Source organism: Cataglyphis hispanica, chromosome 20 (assembly GCF_021464435.1).
Source record: "Cataglyphis hispanica isolate Lineage 1 chromosome 20, ULB_Chis1_1.0, whole genome shotgun sequence".
NCBI lineage: Eukaryota > Metazoa > Arthropoda > Insecta > Hymenoptera > Formicidae > Cataglyphis > Cataglyphis hispanica.
Genome location: NC_065973.1, coordinates 4,501,340 through 4,516,929, shown reverse-complemented (window position 1 = coordinate 4,516,929; position 15,590 = coordinate 4,501,340). Strand labels below are relative to the sequence as shown.

The window sequence follows — 15,590 nt, the reverse complement described above, 5'->3', positions numbered from 1 at the left end:
GATTGCGCATATCTCTTACTATCTGATCAAATTAAATGAGCAGATATATAAAAAGTTGCGGTAAAAACGAAAAGCGATCAACAGAGCTAAACAAATCGCATCAAGTTTGAAAATATAACACCCATTCTGAAAACCGTTTGGCTTCGAGATTTGAAGTATGTCCAGTGAAAGGCAGTGGACTAGATTATAATCACGTCGACTTTGTTAATATAATGAATGACCTCGCGAAATGCTGAATCCAAGTTTCGCGTCACGCTTCATATCCGCTCCACTTAAACATCAGCAAGGAATGTCTGTTTATAGTAATGATTCATGGAATCGAGGATAATATTATTGGAATGTGAGAGATTGCTACGATAATGATATCAAATATTAATATAAGAGGGGTTTAAATGAATGAGATTACTCCTTTCATTCGACAACATACCATATATAACAATTAATAATATATAATAATTGCGATACATCTATACTATTAATTGCAGAAACTAATTATGTCTTTAATTAAAAAGTAACAGCGATCATTTTGCTCTCAGGTGGCCATGGCGGGGGATTACATCTTGGCAATCGCCTGCCTGATGATCTCCAAACTCCAAAATGACGATGTGAGCATCGCTGTCAGTCAGGTAAATTATTTCGTCACAAAATTTTAATTTTTCAATCGAAATTCTTCTCTTTTTAATTTTATTTTTAATTCTTATTTTTTAATTTTTAAATCGATTTTTCTCTTAAATCTATATTCCTTATATTGATAGCTTATATTGATAGCAGAATCCTTGACTTGCTATTGATTGGCGTCCGCAAGGAGGAGGGGGGAGGGGGGGGAGACATGCCTCCCTGGAAAATGAAAAAAAAAAAAATTCATAATCATAATTCTATTATATATTAATATTAAAAAATCAAAGCATATATTTTAATCAATCTGAGTGACATTTTATGTCATGCCCCCTCCCCCCGCACTTGAAAAAAAAATACTGCGGATGCCCTTGCTTGCAATCGATTTCGGGCGAAAATTTGAGCTGATACACGCACGATAATTAAATCTCGCCCACTTTGGCTAATTTTAAATCATTGAAACAAAGATAATTAATTTTCAGAATAATCCAACGTTTAAAATTCATTACTTGCAGATTTTTTCCTTTTTTTTTTGTGCTCTATGATATCGCTATCCTTTTCCTTTCTCCTCTTCAAACAGAAGAGGCAAACCACAAATTAAAATTATGTAATCAGTTGTTAAAGAACACAACATCTAAAGCACATTACATTACTTCGTAGATAGTGACTGACTTGGTGCAAGGAGAATTCATGCAGCTCGGCTCGAAGGAAACGGAAAACGAGAGGTTCGCGCATTATCTCACAAAGACGTATCGAAAAACTGCGAGTTTAATCGCCAATTGCTCTAAAGCGGTAAGTCTGCATTGTTATGGGATCACTTGCTAAATGAGTTGCCGTTTACATCGCCGGAGATCTGTCTGTAAATCTTTTAATTTCAGAAAATATTAAATCAACGTCATTTCAGGTCGCTATACTTGCCGATGTCGATGATCGTATGGTAGAGATGGCCTTCCAGTACGGTAGGAATGTCGGCTTGGCCTTTCAATTGGTGGATGATCTTTTGGATTTCGTTGCTTCTTCGGAAGCTCTAGGAAAACCCACGGCCGCTGATCTGAAACTTGGATTAGCGACAGCCCCTGTGCTGTTCGCTTGCGAACAGGTCAGTGAGTCATTGTATTATGCTCATCGATAGAGATTTTCATCAACGTCAGAATCTTAATCGGTTGCTCTTCGATTATTTGCACTATTGCAGTATCCGGAATTAAACGCGATGATTATGCGCCGTTTTCAAGAGCACGGCGACGTCGAGAAGGCTTTCGAATTGGTGCACAAGTCTAACGGTCTTGAACAGACAAGATTCTTAGCGAAGAAACACTGCGCGGAGGCCAACAAGATCGTCCAGTCCTTCGCTAAGAGCCCTTATCAAAAGGCTCTCATCATTATGGCTGATCTTGTTATCAATCGTATGAAATAGCATCGCCAAAAATTAAAATTTGAATTTATTGAACTGGGGGAGGGGGGAGAGAAACGTTTTTATAATTATTTATATAATATGGTGAGAGATAAAATGGCTAGAGAGCTAACTTTTGTCTCAAATTTTATAAATTGAGTACACACAGGGACCGCATTGAAAAAGGTTTTTCTTATTCAATATTATACCACTAGCCAGAATTATATGATAGCATTTATGAGTGACATTACCTGAGGATAATTCCGTAAAACATGATTAAATAAGAGGAAACTAGTTTTATATTGCTGTAATTCGTGGTGGTGTAACATTGATGCGCGATTGATAGCAACAATGCGCAGATATCATTGCATTGCCGTCCCTAAGTTCATACCTCATCCGAGAAAAAAAAAAAGAGGGGAAAGGGAGGGGAAGAGGCGTCCCATGCCGCACATTATGTAATCATTAAAGTGCATCTGTCTTTTTCAGATGACTTTATTGACGCGCGGATTTAAGTTATCTGGAAAAATGCAGAAAGTATATTTTTCATAACAAAAGTGCCTAGGCATATAACATTCGTTTAATCTATGAAGAAGAAAAATACGTTTTACCTGATTTTATGAATCGCGTTAGCCGATCATAATATAATGTAAATAAAATTTAGATCTTAATTACATTGTATTAGCGTTGAATACTTTTTATTGAGCTCCTTTTACGCATCATGATTATATTCGGTTTTCAAATAAAAAAAATTGTAATGCGCTAAATTAAATTTTGATCTGTCTAATAAAAATTGTTGTATTAAAATATCAGAAAAATTGCCTGCATCAAAGGAGTCTTAATGACTTATAGTAACACATTATAAAATCATGCAGAAACAAAAATTTGAAAAAAACATACATGTATAATAATAGCAAACGTATGGAATTAACATTACAATAAGTTATTTTTGGCCCATAAATTATCGGCGAATGTGTATTTTTGATAAAGTATAACATATAACTTTTTCGGCGCAATGAATAAAATTGTAAAACTAAATATATAATAAGGGGGATGCCAATACTAATTTTTTCTTTGACAGCCCAATTTGAAATTTTGCTGAAAACGATGCGAAGAATATTTGCCAAAGAAGACAAGTCAGTCTTTCGTTTCTCTCGCAATTCTTTAGCAAAAATTAATTTTGGTCTGTCGTAAAATATATCTCTTTATATAAGTTGGAACGAATCACAATTTGCGATAAAAGCAAATTAAAATCATCTTTATGTTTAAACGTTTTATTGATGATGAAAAAATCATCTTTGTCAGATTTTACTAAATAAGTGAAACTGCTCAAAATATATTATTTGTTATTGCATATGTAACTATAAAAATGTGTCTAATGTACAATAATTTATATTTATGAGAAAGATTAATGTATATAATTGCCGTAATGTTACAGAATACAATAAATCATTAACTGACAAACAAGCATATGTAATTACGATTAAATGTAGATTTATAATAGCATATAAGCGTAACGACTGAAAAAAAAGCATAAGCCAATATTCATTATATCACTTGTAACATGTATTTTAAAATATTTAAATTTTATCAATAATATTTACAGATAAATTTATACAAAATAATATATTATACATTTATAATATATTATAAATTTATTAATAAATATAAGACAAGTGTCGAACGAAACATTTGCTAATTGAAATGAGAGCATTGCAAATTTTTGAATTGATGATGATTGTGATAAATATTGTAAATTTATTTTTACATGTTAAATTGTCCATTCGAGGATCGAAAAAGACATGTTTTTACATATCTTTTTTGACCCTCGAATAGACATTTTGGTATACATGCTATTTTTAAATTTTAAAATAAAAAAATTTTATGTGTAAAATGATAATATTAAATTAATTTACACTAAAATTATAGTAAAATTTAATTATGTGGAATGAAAATTCAATATTTACGAAATTACATAAATGCATGAACAAAAATTTTATATATTTTATGAAAAGTCCAATGTGAACAAATGATGTACATAACTGTGTTACCTGCTATTTTTCGCTACTATTTTTCGACATCATGCATAGATGTCGCTCTCAGCGAAATGATTGAAACGTGTAAGCTTGATGCAACGCGCGAAAAGTTAATCCCGTCTGATCACGTTGTCCTTTGTTCGATTTGTCGATCAAAAAATATTTCCAATAATCTATTCTGGATCCACTGGTATGGCGAGTTTATTGGACTTGTGCGAGCGTTATTTCGGCACCCGTAATTATTATAATATATTGAAGATACCAAAAGACGCGAACGACAAGCAGGGTAAGCGAACATTCGTCTTAATCTTTAGATCTGCATTTTTCTCTCACTCTTTATAATAATAATGTTCGTTATTTCTTGTTGCATTAGTGAAGAAGGCTTATTACAATTTGTCATTGATCGTGCATCCGGATCGAGTCGAGGATAATATCAAGGCCGAAGCGACAGAGAAGTTCAAAGTTCTTGGTGGAATATATTCCATTCTCAGTAACAATGAAAAACGCAAAGTTTATGACCGATTCATACGACACGACGAGGAAATCAGAGTCGTCATGTGTAAATTGACCAACTATTTGCTATCCTTAGTTAAAAAAATGTCAACTGTCAACGATATTGATAATGACGAAAAATTGAGATTATCTTCAGAAGTTTCTTCGTGTCTCTTTCTCTTAAAGAGAGGGGACTATGCTAAATCCGGACAATACAACAAATCCAGGCATTATAATGAATCCAGACAATACAACGAATCCAGACAATATGAGGAAATCAAAATCATCGTGAGCAAATTGATTGACTATTTGCAACCCTCACTTAAACAAATCTCAACTGTCAATAGCAATAATGAGAAGTTGTCTTTATTAGTTTCTTTGCAACTTTTTCTTATGAAAACAAGTCTTATATCAGTAAGACAACTTTGAGAGATCTAGAAAATAATGCACATATAGAGGTTGCAACGTCTTGCTTTCTCAACTGCGTATGAAAATAAGAATATTTAAGCTTAGGACACTATTTAAAGAGATAAAGAGAGAGAAGAAAAATACCAAAATCGATATAAATCTCATAAATTACATATTATTCTTTAGTTAAGCTTGATCAGTGCTGATATGAACTTGATTCGATTAAATAGTTTAGTCATTTTAAAGCCCACAGTTTATACCTTCGCTTATTTTTATGTTATATTGGCTTGCAGTGATTTCTGATTGATTTCTTAAAGTCTGAAATGATATAAAGTTTTTTGTTCAACTTTCTTTGATGAATTACACAATTTAAACAGTGGAATATATTTTTTGGGGACAATATTTTATTTTACATATTATTCTAGATCTCTAAATCTATTTCATTTTTGTTATCTCTGCAATGATATTTACCACCTATCATAGTTTGAATATGTCGATTTTAGGGTCTAATTTCTCAAACCATAATTTTTATTTGCTTTTAAAGTCATTTATTCATTTGTAACAGTATCATTGTAACGTATCAAAACTGTAATATAATTCATATTATGTTTAATAAATATATAATATGGATAAAAAGCCAATGTGAATAACAATTAAATAATATACATAACTGTATTATTTTTTTCGACATCGTGCATAGATATCGCTCTCGACGAAAAGATTTAAATGTATAAGTTCAATACTGCGCGCGAAAAGTTTTTCGCGTCGTATTTTGATTTATGTCGGTCAACAAATATTTATATTGATGTCCTGATCATGCCTAGATCGAACGTGGCCAAAAAGACAAAAGACAAATATTTATAATTTATAGTAATCCATCCAAGATTCGCCAACATGGCGAGTTTATTGGACTTGTGCGAGCGTTATTTCGGCACCCGTAATTATTATAATGTATTGAAGATACCGAAAAGCGCAAACGACAAGCAGGGTAAGCGAACATTCGTCCTAATCTCTAGATCTGCATTTTTTTCTCTCACTCTTTATAATAACAATATTTGTTATTTCTCGTTGCATCAGTGAAGAAAGCTTATTACAAACTGTCATTACTCGTACATCCGGACCGGGTTGAGGATGATATCAAGGCCGAAGCGACGGAGAAAGAAAAATATTAAAATCGATATAAATCTTAAATTATATACTATCCTTAAGGAATTAGGCTCGATCAGAGCTGAATACAAACTTGATTTGATTAATTCGTTTATTAATCATGTTAAAAGTCCACAGTTTGTGTATTCACTCATTTTATGTTATATTAGTTTGCATTGACATTTCTTGAAGTACGAAAGCTTTTTAGCTCTGCAAGTTTCTTTGATGAATTACATAATTTAAACAGCAGAATCAATTTTTTGGAGACAATATTTTATTTTGCATGTGTTTCTAGATCTCTAAATATGTTTCATTTGTGCTATCTCTTTACAATGATGTTTCCATATATAAGTTCATTATATGAATTGATTTCAGGAGTATTTGCCTCAATTTTCATTTGCTTTTAAAAAAGATCATTTATATAAAAATTTGTATTAATATCAAAACTGTAATATAATTTATATAATATTTATTAAATAAGTAATTGATAAAAAGCCAATGCAAACAAAAATGATGATACATAAATATATTACCCGCTCTTTTTCGATATTGTTTTTCGACATTATCCATAGATGTCGCTCTCGACAAGCGTCGCTCTATCTTTGTTATTTATTGAAAGTTGAACAAGGATAGAGCACGCTCGTAGCGCTAAAAGCGTGCTCCCCGAACCCAACCTAAGTTTATCGCAACGCGCGAAAAATTTGTCGCGTCGTCCTTTGGTTTGTCGGTCAACAAAAAATTTCTTGTAACCCATTACTCATCCCAGATTCGCCGGCATGGCGAGTTTATTGGACTTGTGCGAGCGATATTTCGGCGCCCGTAATTTTTATGATGTATTGAAGATACCGAAAAGCGCGAACGACAAGCAGGGTAAGCGAACATTCGTCCTAACCTCTAGATCTGCATTTTTTTTCTTACTCTTTATAATAACAATATTTGTTATTTCTCGTTGCATCAGTGAAGAAAGCTTATTACAAACTGTCATTACTCGTACATCCGGACCGGGTCGAGGATGATATCAAGGCCGAAGCGACGGAGAAGTTCAAAGTTCTTGGTGGAATATATTCCATTCTTAGCGACAATGAAAAACGCAAAGCTTACGACGAATCCGGACAATGTGACGAGAAAATCGAAGAGTTCGACGTGCGCAAACTGACAGACGATTTTATATTCTTACTTGAAGAACTATTTATAATTATCGAAGATCTCGATTGGGAGATTCAATGGCAATTCCTTTTACTAGTTTTTAATTGTTTCCTTGTCTTGAAGTATGACAAAGAAGCGGAAGTCGATGTGCGCGAATTTACCATTGACTGTTTGAACACCTTAAATAAAAAAATATTAACTGTTGAAAATAATAATGACAAGAAGCCGATATTGTTTTCAATTTATTTGTGTTTGCTTCTCTTAAAAAAACTGAAATACGAGGAAGTAGGAATCATATGCAAATGGAGTATCAATTATTTGAGAGTCTCACTTGAAGAAATATCAACTATCGAAAATAGGAATTACAAGAAGCTGAAATTGTTTTCAGTTTTTTTTGTTTCTTGTTTTTCTTAAAGACAAGGATTTTTTATCAAAAAGACCAATTTTATAAAAAAAATCTGAAAAATAATACACATGCTTGCAGAAGTTGCAAAGTCTCTTTTTCTGTTCTCTCAACTGCATATGGAAATAAGGATATTCAGCTTACAATTAATTTTAGCATTATTCAGAGAGAAAGAAAGATGAAAGAAAAATATTAAAACCGATATAAATCTAAATTATATACTATCCTTAAGGAATTAGGCTCGATCAGAGCTGAATACGAACTTGATTTGATTAATTCGTTTATTAATCACGTTAAAAGTACACAGTTTATGTATTCATTCATTTTATGTTATATTAACTTGCATTGACATTTCTTGATGTATGAAAGCTCTTTAGCTCTACAAGTTTCTTTGATGAATTACATAATTTAAACAGCAAAATCAATTTTTTGGGGACAATATTTTATTTTGCATGTGTTTCTAGATCTCTAAATATGTTTCATTTGTGCTATCTCTTTACAATGATATTTCCATATATGAGTTCGTTATATGAATTGATTTCAAGGGTATTTTCTTCAATTTTCATTTGCTTTTAAAAAAGATCATTTATATAAAAATTTATATTAATATCAAAACTGTAATATAATTTATGTAATATTTTTTAAATAAGTGTAATTGATAAAAAGTCAATGCGAGTAAAAATTAAGATACATAAATACATTACCCGCTCTTTTTCGATATTGTTTTTCGACATTATCCATAGATGTCGCTCTTGATGAAGTGATTTAAATCATTTGTATTAAGTTTATCGCCGCAACGCGCGAAAAATTTGTCGCGTCGTCCTTTGGTTTGTCGGTCAACAAAAAATTTCTTGTAACCCATTACTCATCCCAGATTCGCCGGCATGGCGAGTTTATTAGACTTGTGCGAGCGATATTTCGGCGCCCGTAATTTTTATGATGTATTGAAGATATCGAAAAGCGCGAACGACAAACAGGGTAAGCGAACATTCGTCCTAACCTCTAGAGCTGCATTTTTTTTCTCTCACTCTTTATAATAACAATATTTGTTATTTCTCGTCGCATCAGTGAAGAAGGCTTATCACAAACTGTCATTACTCGTACATCCTGACCGGGTCGAGGATGATATCAAGGCCGAAGCGACGGAGAAGTTCAAAGTTCTTGGTAGAATACATTCCATTCTCAGTGACAATGAGAAACGCAAAATTTACGACGAATCCGGACAATACGACGAGGAAAGCGAAGAGGTCGTCATGCGCAACTGGGCCGACTATTGGAGATCCTTATTTAAAGAAATCACTGTCGAAGATATCAATAATTATGAGAAGAATTACAAGGGATCGGAAACAGAGATCAAGGATCTCAAAAGGGCATATATAGATAGTAAGACATAATATATTGAAATTAATATATATTATATCATTATTATTATAGTGATATATATTTATATAATTATATTTATTTTAGGCAAGGGAGATATGGATTATATTTTGGAAGCTGTTCCATTTACAAATTGCGATGAAGAACCAAGACTGCATGCTATAATTGAAGATCTGATAAAGAATGGTGAAGTTCCAGAATTTAAAGCTTTTACTAATGAGAATGACAAGAAAAAGCAGCGCAGGAAAAGAAAGGTAAGAAATCAAATTAAATTTGTTCAAAGAAGATATTAAAAAAATTACATTTGTGTATATATGTATGTATGTATGTTTGTGTTCTATTTTTTATTAAATTATTTCATATTTTTCATATTATAAAAAAAAATTTTAGTTAAGTATTAACTTAATACTGTAGCAGAAAGCACAGGATTAATTAGATTGTAAATATAAATGCATGAATGTTTAATAATTTATTACATATAATTAAATTTATTATATATATTTATTATATCTAATTAAATTTAACACAATTATTTTGTCAAAAGAAATAGGGATATATCATCTATTGGACATAAAAGAAATGGCAATCATCAATTCGATTTTTTTTTTAATATCTTATATTTATAAATTTATTAAACCATTTCAAGAATATCACAGCAAACGTTTTTCGAAACAGATATATTAAAGTATAAAAGACGTCAAATTATCGCAAAACGTTCTCGCGCAATTTTTTCTCACGTTTATACACTATTTACATATCGATCTCTGGTCACGATCGACCGCGTGTTATCGTAGCGCGAATTTTAAATGACGTTAGCACTCCCTTAATTATTGCTAAATGTCATTTCAATGATCTTTTAACGCCCCGCCACGCTATTTTCAAGCTTCTCTATTTTTACCGATAGACTGTATAGAGCTTGATGGGTGGAAGGTAGTAGGAGAAATAGCGACACGACTCTAGGAGGGGAAGGTCTAGTAAATAAGTAACCTACGAATGCGAGAACTGCTTCAGTCCGCGTTACAATTAGTTCCGTCGTTATTCGTAAAATACGGACGAAAAAGAAATCCCTCTCGCGATGATCGTCGTACATTTTATTCCATTCAAATATCGAGATTAATACAATAAAGGACGAACAATCTGGTTTTATTGTTAATTGAATGAACAAATTATATCGTTCTTTCTTGTAATATCTGTATACGCTCGAGAAATGAAGAATAGTGCCGTAACTCTAGCGCTAATCGCCCTGCTGACCACGCTTGTCGGCGATGTTGCTGCATTGTGCCGAAAGATCGCCAACGATGAAATGCTGGAGTACTCTTGCGAAGGTGGCCAGCCCAGCGATTTGACAACCGTACCCGAAACGACTGAGAAACTGCGTATCACCAGGATGCCGCTCGGCAGAATAACCGCCGACACGTTCTCGAGGTTTGGTGGGAATCTCTGGGTGTTGAGTTGCTCGCATTGCGAGATCACCGACATCGATGCGGACGCTTTCCGGCAACTCGTTAATCTTCAGCAACTCAGTTTAAACAACAATTATCTGACTACAGTGAAGGCATCGTGGTTGGAAAGTCTCGATTACCTGACGTACCTTGATCTCAACTACAATAATATACGTGATATCGAGGACGATGTCTACAGGAATCTACCGAGTCTCGTGGACTTTCGAATATCAGGAAATCAACTACGCTGTCTGAATCTTAATGAAATGTCGCACTTGAAAGAATTGAAGCGCATATTCCTCAACGAGAATTCTGACTTTGCTTGCCCGCATGCCGTAAGTAAGTTTCTTGAGAATCAAGGTGTCGCTTTCGAGCCAGATCCCGAGTGGAGAAGAGTCGCCAGCGACACTATCGAAGTCCCACCTAGCTACACGGAGGAAGATCATAGAATCTTGCATTCTGACAAGAGACCGGAACATCCGGATGCACCCTATATATACCCTCCGACGAGAGATAGGATGTTTCATCCGGATCAACATGCGGAGCATCGTCATCGTCACAGAAGACCAACCACCACTGTGCGACCGACAACGTTCAAGCAACAAAATGAAATACCGCGAGTGGAGCCAAGATTCCCGTTAAGAACTTCTCCGCCGGATTCATTCTCGCGTCAGGTAATGATGCCTTATCCACTTCCGACATCGGAACCACTACCAGTACCGCCTATGGAATGGAGACCCTCGGAAGATACCAGCACATACCGATACATGGAAACCACCAACCACGGACTATCGCAAACGGAACGCGTTTCAATGTATCCGCAACACGTTCCGACATACGAGACGACACCTTATCCGAAAGATTCCGTCTTGGAGAGACTGCGAGCATCAGGATCCTCTATAGCGGATGATCATGAAACAACAATGAAATCCGATAGATCATCCCAGGCGGGAAACACCTTAATGCCTCCACTATACGTTGCAACGTCCAACGATCGGGAAGGAACGCCCCAAGGATCCAACCAAGTGACACATCCCAGCGATTTCAACACAGTTGGAACTGCGGACTTTTGGTCCACCGACCACTCGAATCAACATCCATACTGGACGCGTTACGAATCCTCTTCCCCTCCTACTTTCAGTTTACCATCGTTGCCTCCAAGCACCCCGGATCTTTATGGAACACCATATTATGCAAGATACGATCCGCGTAAAATGATCGTGGACGAATCATCGAACACCAATAATGTTCCAATTGCCACTGATTCCTCTGACCAAGCGAATCAAAGGGAAACTACGACGACGACGGAGTCCAATGAGCGTCAGACTTTCGTCAGACCTTTCATACCCTCATCTCCGGAATTGATGTACCCACCTTCGTCGAATTCGGACGAGTTCTATCGAGCTCCGTATTACGAGTCAGCACCGACTCTGCACCCGCCGTTGCAAGATTATCGAGAGATAACGACTGTAAACGACGATCTCATGACGACGACAGACGATCCATTGCCCGAGTGTCCGAAAAGTTCGGCAGATTCCTCGAGTATCCGATCATGCATCGTTGCGATCTCCGTTATTATCACCGTCTTTGGACACGTCATCGCAGAGGGATTTTAAGTCTGGCACTTCTCTTGCCTCCTGCCGGATCGAAACGAATTCTTACGTGAAATAAATTCCGAATAATTAGATATACCAGGCGAAAGAAGATTGAATGTTTCGCTGATTTATAATACAACGAATAGTACATTCAAACGTCGCGTTGTGCCATGAACCTGAGCGCGCATTTATATGTATATATATTATATATATTTAGTATTAGAATTCTTCTCCCACATATAGCTATCGAGTACCTGCTTAAGGAAGCTTCATAGAGCTACTAATCAGATATTATCAAGAGCGTGATTAAGACACTTTTTTTCTAGAATGGAATTCTTATACTCCGGAAACGGCGCTTGTCAACTGAACCTCATGTGTAGGTATCATGTAATCGAGGATAGATATAAGATCAAAAGCTCTTTTGTTCTTCAGTTTTTTAATAGAATTAATCTGTCATTATTTATACTAATTATTCTTACAATTATTATCATATAAAATTGATTTTTTGTCATTGATAAAGCAGGCTCCCTTTAAAAAAGCTTTTCATTTTTTTATAACAAAAGTTGATAGCGCATTCTTAATTTAGTATATATATAATTGTACATCAGTTTTCAAAAATGTAGATTAAATAATTAACTGTAGTAGTATTTTAAAAATTAAAATTTAATTTTAATTTACCAACTTTAGACCGTCCATCTAAATATTCATTGAGGACTTTAATTTTATAGTTAGCTTTTAGATTTGACAAGATGAAAAATTTAGCGTCCATAACTTTCGATTAATTGATATGAATTTGTCAAACATTTATTTTAAATTATATTCTATTATGAAGAGATGAAAGAGGACATCGCTTCAGTTTATCGATTAAACTAAATTTAGCTAATCTTTGATCTAGAATCGTGGTTTCTCGGAATTATAAACTCGAGACGCAATAAGGTCTAAATATCCGAAATGTTCGCCAAGTAGGGAAGCCAATAGCGTGGCGTGGCCGAAGCAAGATTTTAATTGCCATCAACAATAACTGACGACCGGACTGCGATCGCCGTGATAATGAAATAATTACTAATGTCATCGTCCAATCGCTCGGTCACGGCTGTTACATAACGACCTTGTTACGACGCTCGGCTCGACATTGTATAAATGTACACGTTAAATATACACTCGCAGACGTTCACTGACTTCACAGTCAAGTTCGCGCGACGCATCTTCTTCCGTCATTCCTCATGCAACAGGTGCATCTTAACGACCGGTCTCCCTCCACGAGATCATCATCATCATCATCATCATCATCATCATCATCATCATCATCATCATCATCATCATCTTGGCCTTGAATAATCATTGAAAGCGTCCGTTGTAATGAACGACGGCGTTTATCTTCGTTTCTATCGAGTGTGCAGTCCGCACACATGTTTTCTTTGAGAGATCGCCGCTTAGTCAATTCTCCATGAAATTCCATACCGATGAGATGATGATCGTGTTTAATACGACTTCGCGCCATCCGTGTCACGTTCGTTCATGGTCGTCAATTATTTAACGCGATTTCCTTAGGTTCGTGCGACGCGATTCCGATCAATAGAAACCCCCAACTATATCTCAAGGTCGTGAAAAACGTTTTCGCCTTCAACTTCATATGTGTGTTGACTTCTTGGTGATACTTGGCGTGTATTTTATCTCAAATTACTTTGCCCGAGACAAAACGAGACACTTTTCCTCTCTTTTCTCTCTTATTTATGGTTGGATTCTTTAAATGTCAATCTCAAGATTAACTGTAACTCGGGAGATGAATCATTAGATATTAAAATAGAAAAAATGATTGCCTTTACCTGACAAGAGAGAGAGGGCAAATATTATTCAATATTATTAAAAATGTATTACTATCGTTATTCATTATTTCACTTTATAAAGATGCAGAGGATGGAATAAAAATTTTATTCAATAAATAAATAATAATCTTTGTTTGTCTTTTACATTATAAGACTGATAAATTTTTCGTTTTTAAAAAAAGATTTGCAGAAAACCGATGAACTTGCCTCATGCCATGACTCAGTGCAGTTAAAATTTCGCGAAGTGTTGAGCAATGCAGCGGCATTAGGCAGCCAGTTAGACGTACTTGCCAGAAATTATAAATAACGGAATTTCTTCAGCAGCGGATTATGGAGTAGGTCACGCGCGACATGAAGCGTCATCGACGCTTGTGCGCTTAGTGGATAGTCAACGCCGAAAAGGCCACCTGCAGAATGTCTACGGAAAATTGCAAAAATGATATTCGGACTAAATTCTACAGAGGAAAGAGACGTAGAAGATCTGCCAGATCCCGACATATCTATAACAATTAAGAGAGAGAGAGAGAGAGAGAGAGAGAGCAAGCATTTTATCAGACCTGATATGAACTTGACTCGCTTAATTAATTTATTTATCAAAGCCCGTAATTTATGTATTCGTTTGTGACATGCTGAACCAATTATCGAGAATGCTTAAAGTTTAAAAGTTCTTCTCTTATGTTTCTCTTAGCAATGTATTATAGTAAAGTATTTTTTTTACTATATTGTTTTACAGTATGTGTTTCCAAATTTGTTTCATTTTTGCTTCTATTTTTTTTGTTCGTTTTTGAAAAAATTTTCTTGCCCAAAAAATAAGTTTTAAACAGTCAAAGTTGCGATAGAATCTTATACAGGGAGTTTCCACTAAATATTTGAGTATAAAAATTTTCATTTTATACTTTTAATAGAATTTGGAGCTCAAAAAATAATATAATAATATTAATCGCGGTTTTAATTTTTCCTTTAACATTATAATGTACATTTTTTTAGACTAGAAGTATAATGTCATTTTTCATCCTGTTATTCCAATCAAATTTCTTGAAATAGAGGGGAGATTGCGTGAATATTATTTTAAATAAAACCTCTTGTTAGAGCATGCTGCCAATGTCAATGTTGTTATAGACAGATCGTAACTCATATTGCTGACTCAAGCATATACTGGCACTGTCCTCTAAGGTTTATCCAAGTCCTACTTATAAGCAATGCATATTCGACTGCTTCGACCATTATTAAAATCAATGAGCCTCCTTTTTTAATCTTTAACTCTGCAGGAAAAACTTGCTTCTCTTTATTCGAACGTGAATCTTGCGTGCACTTAATACTCTTGACGCAGATTTCGGAAATAGAATAATGCGTAGATCGCGTTTTCGCTCTTATTACGTGCAGACTGTAATCAATCTCGTTAACAGAAACACACTTATGCGTCGAGCATTATCTAGTCTTAAAATCTATTCCTTCCTGTCACGAGTCTGGATCGAATTATCAATTTAAACTAAACGTACTCTTAGTCGGAGAGTATAAACAGCCATCAGCTTTTGACGCTAATTGGTTTGATTGACTTGTCTGATTGCAGTGGGCAAAGGAAGCAGCGGAAGCTGAACGTCTGGAGAAGATGCTGAAAATTGAGAACGAGGAAAATGCAGCCGCGAACGATCTCGCGCTAGTGATTCAAAATCGCAACAAGGCTCGCGCCGGTCAATCGGAAAGTTTCTTCGAC

The 15,590-nt window shown here is 34.8% G+C and overlaps 4 protein-coding genes across 6 annotated transcripts in view; all 4 read left to right on the top strand.

The window, feature by feature from the left end:
- LOC126857140 (all trans-polyprenyl-diphosphate synthase PDSS1) overlaps positions 1-3,764 on the top strand; it is a 45,956-nt gene extending 42,192 nt beyond the window's left edge. Inside the window, exons 5-8 of the mRNA XM_050606306.1 lie at positions 537-626; positions 1,276-1,407; positions 1,520-1,714; positions 1,808-3,764. Coding sequence (XP_050462263.1) covers positions 537-626; positions 1,276-1,407; positions 1,520-1,714; positions 1,808-2,029 — 639 coding nt within the window. The 3' untranslated portion in view covers positions 2,030-3,764. The remainder of the gene's footprint in view (positions 1-536; positions 627-1,275; positions 1,408-1,519; positions 1,715-1,807) is intronic.
- A 361-nt stretch (positions 3,765-4,125) lies between these two features.
- Positions 4,126-5,600, top strand: LOC126857164 (J domain-containing protein CG6693-like). The gene is made up of 2 exons (XM_050606356.1): positions 4,126-4,324; positions 4,412-5,600. The coding sequence occupies exons 1-2, from the start codon at positions 4,231-4,233 to the stop codon at positions 4,957-4,959; spliced, it is 642 nt and encodes a 213-aa protein (XP_050462313.1). The 5' UTR covers positions 4,126-4,230; the 3' UTR covers positions 4,960-5,600.
- Positions 5,601-5,777: 177 nt separating this feature from the next.
- Positions 5,778-8,519, top strand: LOC126857158 (dnaJ homolog subfamily C member 1-like). Of its 3 annotated transcripts, none has more exons than XR_007688450.1 (2): positions 5,778-5,926; positions 6,016-6,611. XR_007688450.1 is itself a non-coding variant. In XM_050606350.1 (2 exons), the coding sequence occupies exons 1-2, from the start codon at positions 5,833-5,835 to the stop codon at positions 7,642-7,644; spliced, it is 696 nt and encodes a 231-aa protein (XP_050462307.1). In that variant the 5' UTR covers positions 5,778-5,832; the 3' UTR covers positions 7,645-8,519. The 3 variants fall into 3 exon arrangements, 2 of the variants coding, with proteins under 2 accessions (XP_050462307.1, XP_050462306.1); XM_050606350.1 differs by lacking the exon at positions 6,016-6,611 and adding an exon at positions 7,043-8,519; XM_050606349.1 differs by lacking the exons at positions 5,778-5,926; positions 6,016-6,611 and adding exons at positions 6,704-6,954; positions 7,043-8,519.
- Positions 8,520-9,999: 1,480 nt separating this feature from the next.
- LOC126857132 (uncharacterized) lies at positions 10,000-15,590 on the top strand. Its single transcript, XM_050606284.1, has 2 exons — positions 10,000-12,426; positions 15,447-15,590. Exon 1 carries the CDS (start codon positions 10,221-10,223, stop codon positions 12,069-12,071), a length of 1,851 nt encoding a protein of 616 aa, XP_050462241.1. The 5' UTR covers positions 10,000-10,220; the 3' UTR covers positions 12,072-12,426; positions 15,447-15,590.